The sequence below is a fragment of the Pyrus communis genome, chromosome 5 (assembly GCF_041283825.1).
Source record: "Pyrus communis isolate YQ-2024b chromosome 5, ASM4128382v1, whole genome shotgun sequence".
Classification (NCBI taxonomy): Eukaryota; Viridiplantae; Streptophyta; class Magnoliopsida; order Rosales; family Rosaceae; genus Pyrus; species Pyrus communis.
In genome coordinates, this window is record NC_142569.1 from 16,794,265 (window position 1) to 16,812,471 (window position 18,207).

Here is an 18,207-nt window from a genome sequence, read left to right on the forward strand (position 1 = left end):
TTATCCCGTCGGTCACATTTTCCTGTAAAATATACGGGCCAAACTTGCATTTTTAACTTTTACTAAACAAGGGCAAGCTAAATACATCAATCATTTGACTTATTTTGAACTTGTATTTGGATCCAAGCAATGGTATCTTTTGCATGTGATGATTTATGTTCTTCTATCTAGGGTTTGCATGAATGGGGTCCAAACTGCACGATTGCAGAGACCATTGAACCACCCACTGTGAGCTCTGAGTAGTATAATTTGTCGATGAGGGGTTTTAGTGTTGGGAGAATATGAAAAAGTAAAGTGATGTTGTTTTTTATTTCTACCTTATGTTAAAAGTGAATTTCTTTCTTCTTTATTGGGTACAAAGGACGCCGGAGAGGGTCCTTCCTTTGTCTTCATTATAAAAGCATACTTTTCGAGGAATAAAAATGAGTGGTTTAGTATGCTCACATGCTGTTACTTTCGCTTGTTTTAATTTGCTCTCTGATTGGGTTAAAAATTTATTGTCATTAGTTCAAATATTATACGAGGTTCGTTTACCATATGAGATCGTAATCAAGGGCGAAGCTAGAGATCTGCATGGATGAAAACATCCTCAAATAACAAAGTCACAAATTAAAAAGTTCAAAAACGTACTCAACAAAACACTTATATATTAATCCATAAGGTTTTTTTTTATACAACTTATTACAATATCTTCCGACGCGTTTCATGTTTTCAAATTTTAAATGACAACTTCATTACTAATACTATCAAATCTCTCTCTGTAAAAAAATAATTATGTTTTCATTTATTCATTGATTTCCTATCCAATTTGTCAACAGAAATTTTACGATTGAATATGCTTTTCCAAAGATGGCAATAGTGCATAAAAAAGTTAATACTAATGTCACAAGCAACTAAAAGAGTATACTTTTTTCAACAAAAAATAATTAAGTGGGGGCATCCGTCCCCGTTGAGCCTAACCCAGCTCCGTCCATGATCGTAATGAATGCAATCACGATCTATATGTAACTTGATAATGATTTACACTTTAACACAGAATGATCTATCCAATCAAATAATTAAAATTGCGTTTACATCCAACTTAGTGACCCCTTGTATGCCCCTTCTTATACAAAGCATATGGATCTACCGATGGCATACCCATTCCTACCATCTCAACAGCTACCTTGCCTTACTTCTTCCTTCCTCTGTTAATTCAATGTATGTCTCGATTGCGAATCCTTATTCTGATATGAGATTGCCTGATATTCCTAACAGAGGGGTTGAATATCGTGACTATTGGGATAACATATAAATATGCCTCTATCATCGTATTCAAATTAAAGAAAAGTTGGAATATATGACTTATGAGAGTCTAAACAATCACATATATGGTGAATTCATATAGACCTTTTAAATGAAGCGATTCCTATTTTTTTGTTTTAAAAAATGGAGATTACTTGTGGAACCCGTTGAATATCGAACTTTAATGATCCAAACTGTTTATGTTGAAGTCTCGATTCATAGATCATCGATGCAAAAATTCAATTCAATTCAAAATTATTTGCCCCTCTAATGGTCACGATGAAATGTCAATGTTTATTAGAATGCAGTGTTCGTTAATTTCTTTGAACTCAATTAGATGACTTAAATATTTTTTATTTGACTAATATTTTGCAAGGTTATATTTTTTATTTGACTAATATTTTGCAAGGTTATCTATGAGGTACAACTTGAAAAATATATTGTTTAAATCGTTGAATTTTGATGTGATGTGAATTCCACAACTGATCTCTATTTTTTGAAAAAAAAAAGTGAAAATCCATTCCGTTAAAGAATCTAATATTGTTTCATATTAATTCCATTGCATAACAGTACACGCAATACTCTGTAAAACTTTGCATTCTGCTGTGAGCTGTCTTCTTTTGGCCATAAGGATGTCTTTTACATTTTCAAAGTTTAACTAGCAAAAGCTTGCCACCTTTCACATATCTTTACTGCTTTAGAAATTAGCAGTGTCTAGATTCATATAACAAGCTTAGCTTGCATCCTAAATTTTGAAATAAAGAGTGAAGGACTACTGTTACTTATTTGACATCCGAATTAAACTAGACTTCAGATTGCAAATAATTGTGATTTTTTCAAGAGAGCAGGTGTAAAAACAAAGGGGTCCACGTAAAAATGGGTTCGAGGGTGTGCAAATGGAGAAAAAAGGGCGGTAGAAATCGTTTCCCTTCTCTTATTGAAGCTATCACATGTTCGTAGTCAATTTGAGCAGTTCATGGTGAGCCCAATCATGTGTAACTTAGGATCCCTTTGAAACACGTTCATGTATTATTACTGATTCACATGTTATAACGAATGAATTCAAACTTAATAATCAATTATGTTATAGCCTTCATAACCAATCCACATGTTATAATACGAGTGAACAAGCTACCTACATAATTACGTTACAGTAAAATGACTATAATAGCACTTCCACTGGGGGTGGGATAGGCCGGCACATAGCCAAAAAAATGGCTCGGCACCTAGGGAAGTCTCTCCAGCCCACGTGATTGCCTGGCACCCAGCCCAAGCTGGTCTCCAAGCCAACCCAAAATTGACAAACCTTGAGACCGGCCCATATGACGCCATGTTGACGTCAAGGATGGAATCGGCGGTTTGGATCTACGGATGCGATGCGGTCATGAAGTGTGAGTCCACCACGGAGAGAGAGAGAGAGAGAGAGCGTTCGAACCCGAAGAGGGATTCGAATAGCTGAGAGAGATCTAGCAGCATCGAAAACCTTGGACCCGCAAAAGCAAACCAAAGGGAGAAAGATCTGCGGAGAGCTTAAGCTCTCAGCTTCAATGGTAGGACCTCACACCATGCATCGATACCGCATGTAAGGCCATGGTTGGGTTCCTTGAGCTCCAGGGATTACAAAAATAATATTTTGTGTTTGATTTGTTGAAGGTTTTGAAGAGGGAGGAGAAGGAGAGCTCACGGGAGTGAGCTGGAAAAGAGAGAAACTGAGAGAGGGAGAGAAAATAGATAGAGATAGAGGGAAAGAGAAAGAGAAAGAAAGAGAGAGAGAGAGAGAGAGAGAGGAAGAAAGAAAAGAGAGAGAACCGGTCAAATGATTCGGGAAGGAAATAGGCTTTTAAAACCTATTAAAATCATTATTTTAAAAGTCTAATGGGAGATTCATTTTATTTAATCATATTTTAATAAAATGGACTAGGCTATTTTTTGTTAGGGATGGAAATGCATTTGGCCTATTATTATTTATTGAGGTCTATCACTTGAGTGGATAAATGGGTTGGATGCTGAGGCAAAATCTTTAGGGGTGAAATTGCTCTAAGAGGACGACCCGTACAAAAAGAAAGGGACGCTAGGTTTCTTGGTAGATTTTAGTTTGGTAGGCACGTTAAAAACCCTACGACCTAAGAGAAATCTAGATGAATGATACTTTGCAATAATTACACAGATGATGCCGGATTAATTAATTCTAACATAACACATTGGCTATTTATTTTTCATTCCGTAACAAAAAAAAAAAAAAATGATAGGGAAACAACATTTTAAGCCATATTTATGCACCGCGTCATGTGACAAGCAATATATAAATACCATGTAATTAATGAGTTTATCTCATTAACTATTGGTTGTGTTTCAATTGCCACATCACATTATACATGAATGTGGTTAAAAATTGAGTTCTCCCTAACATTACTTTAACATAACAACAAAAGGTACTTTTATTTAGTGGTTCTTGCACTCTTTTGTAATATCATTTTTCCTTTTTATATAATTATGTAAAAACTATTTCATGAACTAGTACGAGCATATGAGCACACACAAAATATGTGAGAAAATTTTTTATTTTTGTTTTTGAAATAAAAAGAGAGAGGAAGAGAATGATAGAGCATGTCAGAATGGGATTTTTTTTTTTTTAATTAGAAATATGTTAAGATCACATGTATGTGTGAGGCTTTGAAAAAAAAATTTAAAATTTGATTGGATGAAATTACATTTTTACCCCTTATTTTTTATTCATGTTCTATTTTAATTAGAATGTTAAATTGATAATTTCATAAAATTTTGATTAACAATAAATATTTTGTTAATCAGTAGAGATAACACATTTCTTTCGACTAAAAAAAAAAAAACATAACAGAAAATAACTTCTCTTTTTGGGTTACCCACTTTTCATCTTGTTATATTTGAGACTGGAAGTTTTAAGGCCCAGAAAGCCCAAGATGCCATGTGCAACCTTCGATTTACGTTTGCCATCCAATCGTGGCAACTGCACAAGTGCATCACAAAAATTTGCAGCTTTTCAACTGAGAAATTCGGAGTTTCTCCCAATATTACACTGAACTTTTGAAGTAACAAGTCATCAGAGGCAAAATTCGAACTGTCCTATGTATACATGACTTCATAGGAGTGATCAACTACACAAAACTTATCTACAAGATTTTTGTGGGACGGTGGAATTTTTTTCCATTAATCCTTACCAGTGAACTTATAGCAAAATGCAACGACGACGGTCAGGCGGAAAGCTAGTCATCGACCTTTGCACCTGCCCTGCTGGGATTTGTAATACTACCTTCCTGAAAATGTGAGCAACAAGGTTAGTCATAAAGCACGTAAAAGAGACCGAAACTGGAAAGACCAAATATGTGCTGCTGCACATGCAGTAGAGGCTGAATGAACGATTCAAGGCATCCAAATCTGACCTGTGGAAGCACCCCGTGCATGTTGGCTCCTTAGAAGTACATCATGGTCTTGTTAACCAGTGGTAGTGGGGCCCCATCTTTTCGAGCTCCCAACACCTTTAGACTGAAAGTTCCAAACAGGGCACCAGTTATGTCACGAAGCCTTGCTCAATTGCGTAACATGATGAACTCAACATATCCATAAGGTATTATAATAGACGAAATAACAGAGTTCTTTTAACTGTCTGAAGTACAATGCAGTAAGTTGCAGTTTCAAGAGGAAATGTAAGAAAGAATACAAACAAAATCTTCCAGATTACAGCCAGTAAAAGAACAGAGCAAACATGACTTCAATAGAAGAGAGTAAACGATCCTAAGGGAAAATGTGATGAAGCGAATTTGAATACGAGTAACATTGAATCTCAGACAACCAATGGTGTAGTTGCATTGTTTTTTGGGTTCATTAATTTTGATGCTCAAAGGGTCTATAGGTCTCAGTGTCTTCCTCACGAACACTAGTGCAACTGTGCAACATTTCAGACTTTTATTGGGCTTACATCTATTAGGAGTCCTAATTGATTAAGAATACGGGATAGGAAGGAATAATTGATTATCCAGGATTACTTGACGGTGAAGCAAAGAAATAATTAATGGGAATATCCATCCTATTAGGTTGTGGATTCTAGAGGTGCTAAATATATGTACTAGGGTTTTCTTTAAGGGCAAGAAACCTAATACTCTCACCTATAAATATAAGGCCTAGGTCCCCACTCTTATACACAATATTCTAGCACAAAAACCTACCCCATATAGGAGTGCATAAGGCGTGTAGAGAGAGTGGAAGATCTTTGCTTGTTGCTGCTGTTCGTGATTCATCCTTTTGCGTCAATATAATGGCTTCTCAAGGTTTGTACTTTTAGTGTGCATATTATGGATTGACTTACACAACATCTCCAAATCACGAATAAACAATAGACAGGGCACAAGCGTACATCGCCAATTTATAAAGGCAAAAAATTCAATCAATTTACCATAGATATCGCAGCGCCGGTTCATTATATCAAGTACTGCCAAACCAGACACAAATAAACAAAATGATGCATTTGTCTCAGATGCAGAAATTTCTACATGTAACTACAACGTCTAAACCGTATTATACTTTCTGCTGTACTGACAACATTGTGAACATAAAAGTTAGAGATTAAACCCTAACCAACCAACTAATTTTGTTCATTTAGAAACAACCCCACTTCTACTTCCAGCTTGTTGTCCGTCTTTAATTTTATTTTATGTTCTTGTGGCATTGAAATAACATTTTGCTACGTTTTCGAGGCCGCCAAAAACGCTGCCATTAGCTCTAAGCAACCTTTGGCGCATGAAAAGGTGCAAATTAGGGAGCATGCACCCCGCACCTTCAACATCCCATCTCATTCCACAGCTCCAATAATTCATGGAAATAATTTAATTATATCCTAACCGGCCCTTTCCAGAGGGAACCCCATTTTTTGAGTAAAAATGGGGACTATTTGTAAGGCCCACTCCACATCGAACTTCAACGATTTGAACAGTCTATGTTATAAGTCTCGATTCATAGATCATCCTTGCGAAAATTCAATTTAATCTGAAACCATTTATTTATTAAATTATCACAATGAAATTTCATTGTATATGGGAGAACAAATTATTCGTCAATTTCTTTGAACTTAATTAGATGTCTCAAATATTTCCGATTTGACTAATATTTTACAAGGATAATCCATGAGATCCAACTTAAAAAATAAACAGTGAGCCCACAACAAATCCCCAATTAAAAAGTAAATGGGAATCCCTTCCAAAGGCCTCCTATATCCTAAAACCCTAAACACATTAGGTTATAATGACGTTTTTTTGATAGTTTGACATGTTATGTATACTGAATCCCATCGTGTATAGCATGAGCAAATTAGTTGTATTAAAGCACTTATTAGGCTAATACATTTTACAACCAACTATATCGTGTAAATATTTTTACTTCTTCTAATCAAAACACATTCCATGTATAACATAAAAAAGGTTACCTTGTATAAGGCAAGGGGCAGAAAATGATGACGTAGTCAGCGGAGGCGCACGTGTACGTACTCGTCTTGTCGTCGTACGCGTAGCTATACGAGCGTGGGCAAGCATGCTTGAAAAACAGCGAGTACGCCGACGGTTGACACGTGTCGGGCGTGGCGTACGCCTCACTACAACAAAACTGCGGATCCCCAAACGCCTCGCACGCGCTCCTACACGCCACGCTCCCCCTTCCGCTCTCACGCACCCTCAGCGCCCTGGGGCACTTGCCGTTCAAGTCGACGAGGCACCCAGTCGGACTGCATCCCCCTCTTGTACCTCCACGTGGCACCACCAGCATCGGCAAGTTGTACCCGTCCACCAAGCTGACGTCATAAAAATCCAATCCGTTGGCGCCGTTGAGCGTGAACTCGGCCAACGTAGCCGGCGGTTTCGCGCCACCTCCGGCACACTCGATTTTTCCCGAGCCGCAATCGGCTGTGACGCAGGAGAAGTTACCGGGCGAGTATCCGGTGCACAGGGTCCGAGCCCAGAGCCGACCCGACCAAGATTTGGGTACGGAAAGGGTCCGGGACTTGCCGGGCTTGAGCGCGAAGCCGGTGGGGGATAGCGGAGCCGTGTTGGCGCCGGAAAGTATTCCGGGCCATACTTCGTAGCGGCACTTGTTGACTAGTTTGAAAGAAGCTGAGTTCACTTCTGCAAGAACCAAAAATTTTTAAATAAAAATGAAATTTTGAGAATTGGGTTTTGATATTCATGGGAAATTATGAATTGGGTCGGAGAGAGAATTTGAATTTAGAGTTAATTACCTGAGAAGAAAGAGAGGGCGACGAGAGCGACGAGAGAGGCAGAGAGTAGAGGACGATCCATCGAAGAAGAATGCCAAAGAACTTTACTTTTCTTGCGAGGGGAGAAGGCAGAAAGCAAGAAGATGGATATATATATTTTTTTTCCTTTTATTTTTTATTTTTTGTTTTGCTTTTTGGGTATTTTTGGTTAAAGAATTGGAATGGTAGTGTGAGTTGTGAATTTGAGCAATACATTATTATATTTGGCTTGTGATTATCCATTTTTGGTGACATTTTTAAAGCACCATCGCATCAGTCTGCTGTCTTCGTGTGCACAATGGACCAATGTGCTAGGTGGGAGAAATTTGTATGAAAATGAAGGTCAACGTCAAAGCGATAATGTCTCAAATAAATTTATAAAAAAAACAAAAATAATTCACAAATTTATTTGAGATACCACCATTTTATCATTCTTGATTTATGTAAGTCATCGTTGGTTTTGTTGATAAATTGTGCGTGTGTGTGTGTTGGTTCAACCAGGCTTTGAACATTTGGTATTGTCCGGGACCCAAAAAAAAAACAGAAGAAGAGAGAAATGGAGTTGTGAGAGAAACAAGCATCAAGCGGCACATGGTGTGATGATACGAGAGGATTCTGTAATCTGCATATATGACATATCTCAATTAGTAAATGCCACATTCATTCATTCACTACCCAAATAATAAATACAAGTCACTTTCTGTAAGTGGTTTAAGGTCAATTTTTATAATCAATGATGGTATTTTGATTTTGAGTTAGCCAAGCGGTTGGAGCATATATCTGAACATAATGGACTGGCCGACAACTCAGTTGATCAGAGACCCGAGCTCCGGGCAAGTTAGTGGAAAGGCCCAAGGGCCACTGGGTAGGGCACTGGGTGGGGTTGCTGTGGGTGCGCAGAATAACGAGAGATGATCCTCGCTAGATCCTTTTTGTGAGAATCCTTGGATCCTCCAATCATATTCACTCATCGAACATCAGAGTGGTCAATTTTTGTCAGGTACTATTTATATTCAATTTTAAATAAAAAATTTATAATAATTTTTTATTACATAATATATGATGAACCAATGTGATTAAAAGATCCTCAAAATCCTTACAAAAAGGATCCTGCGAAGATCCTCTCGGCAGAATAACGAGAGAAATGTTGCGCGGGAGTAGCATTATAAATCGCACTGGAATGATTTATTTCACACTTGGACCACTAATAACTAGATGATCTCAGCCGTCCAATACATTTCTCTTTCATGGGCTGTGTATCACATGCCAATTTAATTGGGCTTCACAAATGGCCTATGAAAATTTGGGTCTTGGGCGTACTGAATTTAGTTTCATAGTATTATATTACAAGAAATTTAAAAGCTAGAAAAATAATTTCTCGCTCTTTTATCCTTTTGCACTACTTCTTTTGTTTCTATCCACGTGATTGAATTAAGAAACACAAGCAAAGAGAAGGACGAGAAATGGGAGTGTGGATTTTTTTTTTCCACCTTAAAAAGTGATCAAGGTGGAGTATTTCTAATTGGGATAAACTATTGTTTTATCCCAACGATCGATGATTCTCAATTACTTCTTCTTCTTCTTTTTTTTTTTCCAGTAAATTAAGGTCACAAACTATATTAGAATACGAATGTGGATTACCGTCTAATTTTTCAAGCTTCCTAATTCCATTGGTCCAATAATTATATTTTGGACTGCAAGCCAAAATGGACAATGTTCTTACACAAACCTTTTGTATCTATGTCAAAAACCAGTAGCAACATCATACCAAATGTACGATTGTGTATAAATTTGTCACTTTGGGCCAAAAAATTCAAATTAAAAGGCCATTACTTAGCTTAGAGACTCGGCTGAAAACAATATAAAGAGTCTATTCAACAAAAATATTAGATCCAACATACCCTTATACTTTTCATGGTTGTGCAATGTCAAATTGCAGCTTTAATGTGTTGCCCACAGCCCAAGGTGGCACTAAAGTTGTACACATTTTCTTTTAAAGAAAGGGTTCTTAGGCTCCAAAAATTGTTCTCAGAAAGGAGGGCCATAAAGCCAATCGACCATTATTATGTTTTGGATATTATGTTTTCTTCATTCAATTATTTTGCACCAATAATAATAAAATTTGACCCACTTCTTGTATTTTGCTAATGGGGTTGACCATATTTTCAATTGATCGTTAGCACAAAACCAAGGGACCCACTTGTTCTAGTTGAATTTCAGGTCAATATTGTAGGGTTTCCAAAAAGCCAAGGATGTTCTCTGATCAGCACAAAAAGACAACCTTATGAATTGTTCATGACCAGAACAAGAAAAAGAAGAGCAAAAGTTTGACCAATTATGGAGCTTTAATCATTTTGTAAGGATAATCCGTATGTAAGAGTTTAACTAGCATATTTCCCTTAATCTTGGAAAGAAAAAAAACGGAAGAAAACCACATTCATGCAACATGTTTTCTGCTCATAGAGATACAAAGATTAATGAGGTTATTGTATGAGAACTGTTATTAGTATTCCAAAAATCTCATTTGGCACTTCAAACTTTATATAATTAAAAAGAAAAATACACTTAGAAGGAGTGTATAATGAGATTTTTGGAATGTTAATAACAATTCCCTATTGTATTTGGAGGGAATTGTTCTCGTGTCAAAATTTTAGATAAATTGTTAATCACGTTGAGTTTTGTCATAAGGTGTGATCAAGATTTTTCGTATTTCGAGACACATACTTAGCTAAGTACTTACTTGATATGATAGTATGTTAACCCAGATCTTGCATAGTTGATGCAACATGAACTAAAAAAGGTTCAAGAAATTATTGTTCATGATAGGCTGACTTAAGCTACAAGGACCTGCTCGCGTGCTAAGAAACTTTACCACTCTTTGAATTACTTAGTTGCCAATTTTGGTGTTCCTCAACATTTTGAAAGATTTGGTTTCTTCTTAATCAGCATTACTGATTAATTAATCTCAATGATATGGCTTTTGTGTTTTGGTCCCCAACCTTAAAGACTCCAAAACATTTCTTGGCAACAAAATGCATAGCAATTGACATGCTTTGTCTCTAGATTTGTCACACATGTGACGCTTCAAGAGAGGAGAATTTCAGAGACAAAATTAAAAGGGATAAACATGCTTTGTGCCTTTGTCTGGGTTTTAGCTTCTCGTCACACTAGCTATATGAATATTAGAATTAGTCTGAGTCGGTAACCTGAGATAATGGACATGCTTATACGAATAGTGAATGCTAAACACAATCGAGCAAGCACGGTGATCTCACGATTGATGAATTCAGTAATATACATCGATAACTGGCAATTGTGACCTGGGATGTCTTATCGGGCACTTGGCTGGAGTTTTTTGTTAATTTCACATAACAAAACTATAATGGGCGCCTAACTAGGGCATGATTTTTGATCTGATGTTGCTTTCAAACATTCTATCAAACCAGTACTCGACTGCTAGCACTGCTTGTTGATCTGACAGGGGAATGCAAACCCTAGATATCCATCTGCATACAGTACTCCTAGATCTCAAATCATATGATGAACAGCGGATACCATCATAGGGTCCGGATGATAAGATGCAATATGTGAGAATAATCTTGTAGAATATATGCAGAATCATATGGTGCCGAGGGCTCACAGTCAAAGGAGACACAAGTCACAGGGAATGTTTCTGGTCCTAGAGAATAGAAAGCATGCCCAAACAAAGAATAAGATGTACGTGGGTGCCCAACAAAACCCATGAATATGTTGCCCTGCACCCAAACAAAACTTTTTACACCTGATGAATAACGTGGTGTGATTTCTTAATATCAGTAGCATATGCATAAATGGGTTTTATCATCATTTGGTGGAAGATAATCAATAATCTCTCCAGGTGACTGTTGTTCGAATTCAAAATCTTCACACTGCTTTGAAAAGGGTGAAAAAGTTGAGAAAATTATATATGTTCTTGGTGTAATATTATTATTGATAGTTACCGAAATTAATGTTTCTCAATTGGTTAAAACACTGTAATATATATTTCTTAATATTCCTTTTTTATTTTTCGTTTATTTAATATTAGTCTTTATGTGTTTTGTTTTTGTTATGTATTATTCAAGCATGGTTTAGGAAGGCCGTCTGTTTCAATTCACATGTTTGTGTTAATGGGGAAATTAAAGGACGGTCAAAGAATCTCATTGACGTATCAGAACCTGATATATATGTTCATATGCTAAAATACTTTGCTGCTAGGTTAGCCAGCAATTTGGTAGGTCATCACGGGGTGCAATATATGCCTAGTTTTCTTATATTTTGAGTAAAATACATCAACTAAATAAAAAAGGATCTAGTTGGTACGTAGTTCCTCTTGCAAGTACAAAGAGCTGAAAAATAAAAAATAAAATCTTATACAGAGTCTAGACATATTACAAATCAAAGGTTTGTGTTCTTCCATCAAACGCTTTACATATTATATTGTCAAACTAATATAACATGTATTCAAATAGGTAGGTTGTTTTTACTTTGCTGGAGAAGGTCTTCCGTTCAAGTCATTTAGCTCACAATTGTTGAATAATTAACTAAATTAAAATAGGTGATAAGCTATTTATTAATCTATAAATATACTTCTCGTCTCATGTTAAAAGATGTCTTAAGATATTAATCCCCGCAAGCCATTGAGAAAAATGCAGCAGTACTTAACAAATTAGGAGTGATAATATAAAAGGAGATGCTGTTTTCCAAGCGCATGCACATGATGCAGCAAGAAAAACTGTGGAGAGTGGTTTTTATATTGGCTACATATTTTGTCCACAAAGTGAATTATCTCTTGAAATCAATAAGGAACCATGTGAGAGAGATTGTGGAGTGAGTAAATAAGTAAGTTTCGTCAACTGCAAAGAGGTGAGATTTCCAGTTGGAATTTGGACTTATTTTAAGAGTAGCAGCGGTGATGGTGGTGGTGGGAGTGGGAGTGGGGAGGTTCTGTTCTCGAGTCTACCACACCACACCAGAAAGCAATTGAGGGAGGAAGAGGTTTTGAGGTTGCCAATAGCAGCATAAGAGCCATGTGAAAAAAGTAGCTTTCTTCTTCTTGTAAAGAGACCACGCCCGTTTGGCTGCAATCATGCGGTCTACTTTGTTATAATTTCCCTCCCTTCACTCTTTCCCTTGCCCCATGTCCACCCCCTCCCTAAGCACCTTGTTCTTCTACAACAAATATGAAAGAAAAAAAAAAAATTAACACTACTTGCATTTTGGGTTTTACCATCTTACCCTTTACCAAACCATATCTTTGCTCATTTAAATTTCCTTCTAAAAGCATTTCTAAAAAGTAAGTACTTTATCCAATATTGGCTCTCCAATCTCAATGAATAGTAAGAAATGCATGCATGGGTACATGAGAGAGCACATTCCACGTGTAATAAAACGTAAGCATAAACTAGTTTCATGTAAGTTAACATTATCTTCATGCAATGTGTTACAGAATGAAAATGTAGACATGAACCAGTGTTATGTAAATTAACATTATATTTAAGAAAATGTGTGTGTAAAGAAGTTGTATGGCATGAAGGTGATTATGGATAGTAAACAAGGTGATTATGTAACTAAACAAGTGTAATAATTATCTAGCCAGCTCGGGAAGCGGGTAGACCCGCTCGTGCGGACAAGCCACTCACGCTCCACATAATTAATTAGTTTAAAAACAAAATTTTGATTAACTTAACACCGCATATTAATTAAATATTATGAACTAAACAACAAAAATTCCCCAAATTTTAATTACCAAAAAGGGCCCGAGAACCATCAGATTTCGTCAAAGCCACCCACAAACCCCCAAAAGGGATTTACTCTCCTCTCAAAAATACCTCTCACAAACATACAGACCTAGAAAAAGAGGAGAGAGAAAGGTAGAGAGGAGGGAGGGAGGGAGGGAGGGAGGGAGAGACTTTCTCAGGCTTCGAGAACCAGAACCCACCTCGTGTCTTGTATATATATACCCCTACCATCACTCAAGTTACCCACCATTCAAATCAAAACCCACCTCACTCCTGCACTGAACAAATAACAAAAACCCAGTTTTTAGTTCAACCCATTTGAGAAAAGGCAATGGAGTCATCAGATAAGGTGGTGGAAACAGTGATAGTAGGAAATTATGTAGAAATGGAGGCAGATGGGAAGGCCAAGAGCTTCAAGAGCAAGCTCTCCAAGTTCTTCTGGGATGGTGGGTCTGCTTATGATGCTTGGTTCAGCTGTGCTTCTAATCAGGTTTGTGAAAAGTTTGTGTTTTTGTAGGAAAGAGGTTATCTTTATTTTTATGTTTGTGAGGTGTAATGTCTGTGTGTTTTGCAGGTGGCTCAAGTTCTGCTTACTTTGCCGTACTCGTTCTCGCAGCTGGGAATGCTCTCTGGGATTCTCTTCCAGCTTTTATATGGCTTGCTGGGCAGCTGGACTGCTTACCTTATTAGCACACTCTATATCGAATACAGAACAAGAAAAGAAAGAGAAAAGGTTGATTTCAGAAACCATGTCATCCAGGTACAAATTTCAACTCACTCTCTATTCATAAATGTTTCCAATAACGTGTCGTATGATGTTATGTTGTTAAACTGTGAATCTTTACGACGTGCTCCAGACAAGTTTTTTGGCCAAATTCTGACATGGGTTTTGATTTCGGTGTCAAATTCTTTTATGGTGTTTAGTGGTTTGAAGTTCTTGATGGGCTGCTTGGGAAACACTGGAGGAACGTGGGGTTGGCATTTAACTGCACATTTCTTCTGTTTGGATCTGTCATTCAACTGATAGCTTGTGCAAGGTACCCAAGCATCTCTGACCCCTACCTTTAATTCCATCTCCTTTTTTAAATCAAATCTCCCACAAAATATCTAATTTTTTTTATTAATTTCCATGCAACTGTGGGCATCTTCTAAATGTTGCTGTTAATTTGCAGTAATATATATTACATAAATGATAATCTGGACAAGAGGACTTGGACTTATATCTTCGGAGCTTGCTGTGCCACCACTGTCTTTATCCCTTCATTTCACAACTACAGAGTTTGGTCATTTTTGGGCCTTGTTATGACCACTTACACTGCTTGGTACCTTACCATTGCCTCCTTCCTTCATGGCCAGGTAAATAAATTTGGTAACTTTAACCACCTAATTACCCGACAAAAACTCCATACGTGTTCATTGCTCATGGTAATTTCGGTGTAGTAAAACTGTGAAAATTTTGATGCTAGGTTGAGGGAGTGAAGCACTCTGGTCCGACTAAGGTGGTGCTATACTTCACTGGGGCCACAAACATTCTCTACACTTTTGGAGGACATGCTGTTACTGTGTAAGACACAACCCTCAGATATTGGGTTTTATTTTTTCTGCATTTTAATTTATGTTTTACACATCTTAATTTTTCAACATCAATCCAGACCAGGACAAACTTGAAATGTAGTAACCAAATTACACTGTTTTTTAAATGCTGATAAAAGAAAAACCCATGTCTTTTTTTTTTTAATTTACAAAATTTACACATGTTTATCTAATTTTTTTTAATTCTTGATACTATTTGATGGGACAAAAATAAGCGGAGAACAAGGGGCTTAACGTCATTTTGAAAGTGACTAAACCTTCTGTTGTTGGGGACATGATCTAATGACCAATCCTTTTCAAGAAAAATCACATAACGAAAAACTCATGGTACTATATATATTAACGAAAAGTTCATGGTATTGTTTACTTGAACGAAAAATCATATTTTTACACTAAAAAATCAATTCTGATACTATTCACTTTACCTTTTATTTTGTCTTTTTCGTTAAAACTTAAAACTTTCAAATTATTTTCATTAATTTTCCTAAAAATCAAATCTTCTTGTTTCCCCTGCACAGTATTTAGTTATTGACCACTATCTTTTAGAAAATGATTATTAATTGTTGATGATGATGAATTTTATTTGATTAATTTTGGTGGGGGGCAATTGGATATGCAGGGAGATCATGCATGCGATGTGGAAACCTCAGAAGTTCAAGGCCATATATTTATTTGCTACCCTGTATGTGCTGACATTGACCCTTCCCTCTGCATCAGCAGTGTATTGGGCATTTGGAGACTTGCTTCTTAACCACTCAAACGCTTTCGCTCTCCTCCCTAAATCTCCCTTCAGAGACATGGCTGTCATTTTAATGCTCATCCACCAGGCATGTACACATACACATAACTCGTTACGCTTTCCCGTCACACTTATGTTGTAAAATCTGACTCGTTGTGGTCTAGATTCACGGTTTGAAACAGTTTGACGAGAGAACATTTTCTCGAGTGTTTATTGTTGAATTCGATTGATCTAAATTATGGGTTTTGATGTGTGTTGCAGTTTATAACATTTGGGTTTGCATGCACACCACTATACTTTGTGTGGGAGAAAGCCATAGGCATGCATGAATGCAAAAGCTTGTGCAAGAGAGCAGCAGCAAGACTGCCTGTTGTGATCCCAATCTGGTTCTTGGCCATCATCTTCCCATTCTTTGGACCCATCAACTCGACCGTTGGATCACTCCTAGTCAGCTTCACAGTCTACATTATCCCAGCCCTGGCCCACATTTTCACATACAGATCAGCTGCTGCAAGAGAGGTACCCCATTATACCCTCACACATGCATTGAATTTATAAATTTACCACCTTTAGCTGCATTGCATTTGCATAGCATGTATGATGTCCAAATCTGCAGCACCAGATTGAAAATTTTGACCAAAAAAAAAGAAAAAGAAAAAGCCATTAATCAATAAGATAATCGTTAAAAGAATAAAAATTTAATTAAAAAGAGAGAGAGAGAGAGAAAAGAACAGAGAGGTAGCGTGTGGTCACAGTCTAGCAGACCAGACCCGGCTATCTCTCCTTCATATTTTAACCTGTAAATTGTATGATCAATTTGGATAACTGGGGAATTCATTATTTTCTACTTTCGATTTCTTAATCCTAGAGAAAAAGCAATAAATAATAAATATGAATATGTGTGTGCGTAGAGTTCAGAAAAGGCACGAGATTCTTGCTGCACCAATGGGTCAGAATATCGGTATCGTACCTGATACAGTCTTTCATTGATGCTCCTTTATCTGGGGAGGAAACTGGATCCTCTCCTGAGCTCAGCATAGAATCCTCTTGGGCAGCCCGTCCAGGCCGTTGAAATTTGATCCAACGGCTTCAAACAGGAAGCTCTTTTAAAGTTATAATAATTGCAGCCGTTGAATTAAGTTTGAACGGTCCGGATGGGCTGTTCATGAGAATCCCTATCTTGAGCTCAGGAGAGGATCCAGTTCCTCTGGGGAGTACTCTGAAAATCACCAACTGGGTTTTTTCTTTTATTGATAGTTGATGCATTGCATGTGCCGTACTCTCTGCACAGTTAAATACCCAGATGCCGACTGTATGTGGGCCCTTTGCGTTCAAGCAGAGATTCTTCTCTAGGGTAAAATCTCCTTGTTGGTTACCGGTACCAATTTGCAGTATGTGGTTTAGGATTTACAGTAGGTTGCGTTTAGGATTTACGCCCATAAATTCCTAAACCCTAGCGGTCTATACTTTGGCATTATCGATCATGTGACAGTTTTAGGGTTAATATGTCTATGTTTTGCTAATACCAGTCTCCGGCCCCTTTTTGTGTAACTGTGTATACAGTGTTTGTTTGTTTGTTTTTTTTTTTTTTTGGGTGACATGGTATGCTTAAGTCGGATAGAGCAACAAGCTTTTTGCAATGGTTTTTTAACTAATCACAATTTGAGTAATGTTTTTGTGATGCTGCAGAATGCTGTGGAGAGTCCACCAAGGTTCCTAGGAGGATGGATAGGATCATACACAATCAATGTGTTTGTGGTGGTGTGGGTGTTTGTAGTTGGATTTGGATTCGGTGGGTGGGCGAGCATTACGAACTTTGTACACCAGATCGACACGTTTGGCCTCTTCACCAAGTGTTACCAATGCCCTCTGCCGCCGCCGCCCGCGATCTTCAACACAACCTCAGCTCCTCCTCCTCTCCACCACCCTCTGCCTAGCAATCACTCCCATACCCCATAATTCATCCACTCCCACTTTTGATTATTCTGTCCCAAGTAGTAGGCCCCAATGGACACAACAGACTTAGAGTTGAATGTGAAAACCCATGGAGAGAGATGTTTGTGGCCTAAATTACCACTTCCACCCCTTCTAAGTACACAACCCCTATTTTTCTCTTTAAATTTTCTGCCTTGGTTGTTTAGGGTTTAGGGTTATTGCCATGAGTCAAGTAAAAGGGGCAACAAAATGTATGAAATATTTTGAACTTAAATTTCTAATCTTCGTTATACAATGATCAACTGGTTGTCCTTCATGTCCTTATTTGGATTGCATTACCATTTCATTAGAAACTTTTGATTCCTTTCAAGTTTCAAATTCGGAATGGTATTTCGTTACGGTTTCTAAAAAAAAAAAATCTAATGATGAAAGAGGTCTATAACTCAAATGGTTTAAAGCATTATTTGTATACGTCTGAACTTACACAATGGATTTCATTTTATCTGGAATACCGGCTTGTAAAAAATAACGAAATCAATCTAGTGTGACAATGTGGAAAGAGGATAATCATGGATGCCAATTATGAAAGTGAAACACATACTAGGGCTACGGCTATCATG

General features: G+C 37.3%; 2 protein-coding genes across 2 annotated transcripts; one reads left to right on the forward strand and one right to left on the reverse strand.

Moving 5' to 3' along the window:
• Positions 1-4,283: 4,283 nt before the first annotated feature.
• On the reverse strand, positions 4,284-7,858 carry LOC137726050 (thaumatin-like protein 1b). The gene is made up of 4 exons (XM_068464910.2): positions 7,544-7,858; positions 6,740-7,430; positions 4,704-4,806; positions 4,284-4,577 (listed from the first exon to the last, which is right to left on the reverse strand). Exons 1-3 carry the CDS (start codon positions 7,602-7,604, stop codon positions 4,734-4,736), a joined length of 825 nt encoding a protein of 274 aa, XP_068321011.2. The 5' UTR covers positions 7,605-7,858; the 3' UTR covers positions 4,284-4,577; positions 4,704-4,733.
• Positions 7,859-13,350: 5,492 nt separating this feature from the next.
• On the forward strand, positions 13,351-17,903 carry LOC137726523 (auxin transporter-like protein 2). The gene is made up of 8 exons (XM_068465457.2): positions 13,351-13,810; positions 13,895-14,080; positions 14,245-14,357; positions 14,493-14,676; positions 14,787-14,884; positions 15,533-15,740; positions 15,914-16,171; positions 17,342-17,903. The coding sequence occupies exons 1-8, from the start codon at positions 13,652-13,654 to the stop codon at positions 17,609-17,611; spliced, it is 1,476 nt and encodes a 491-aa protein (XP_068321558.2). The 5' UTR covers positions 13,351-13,651; the 3' UTR covers positions 17,612-17,903.
• Positions 17,904-18,207: the final 304 nt, after the last annotated feature.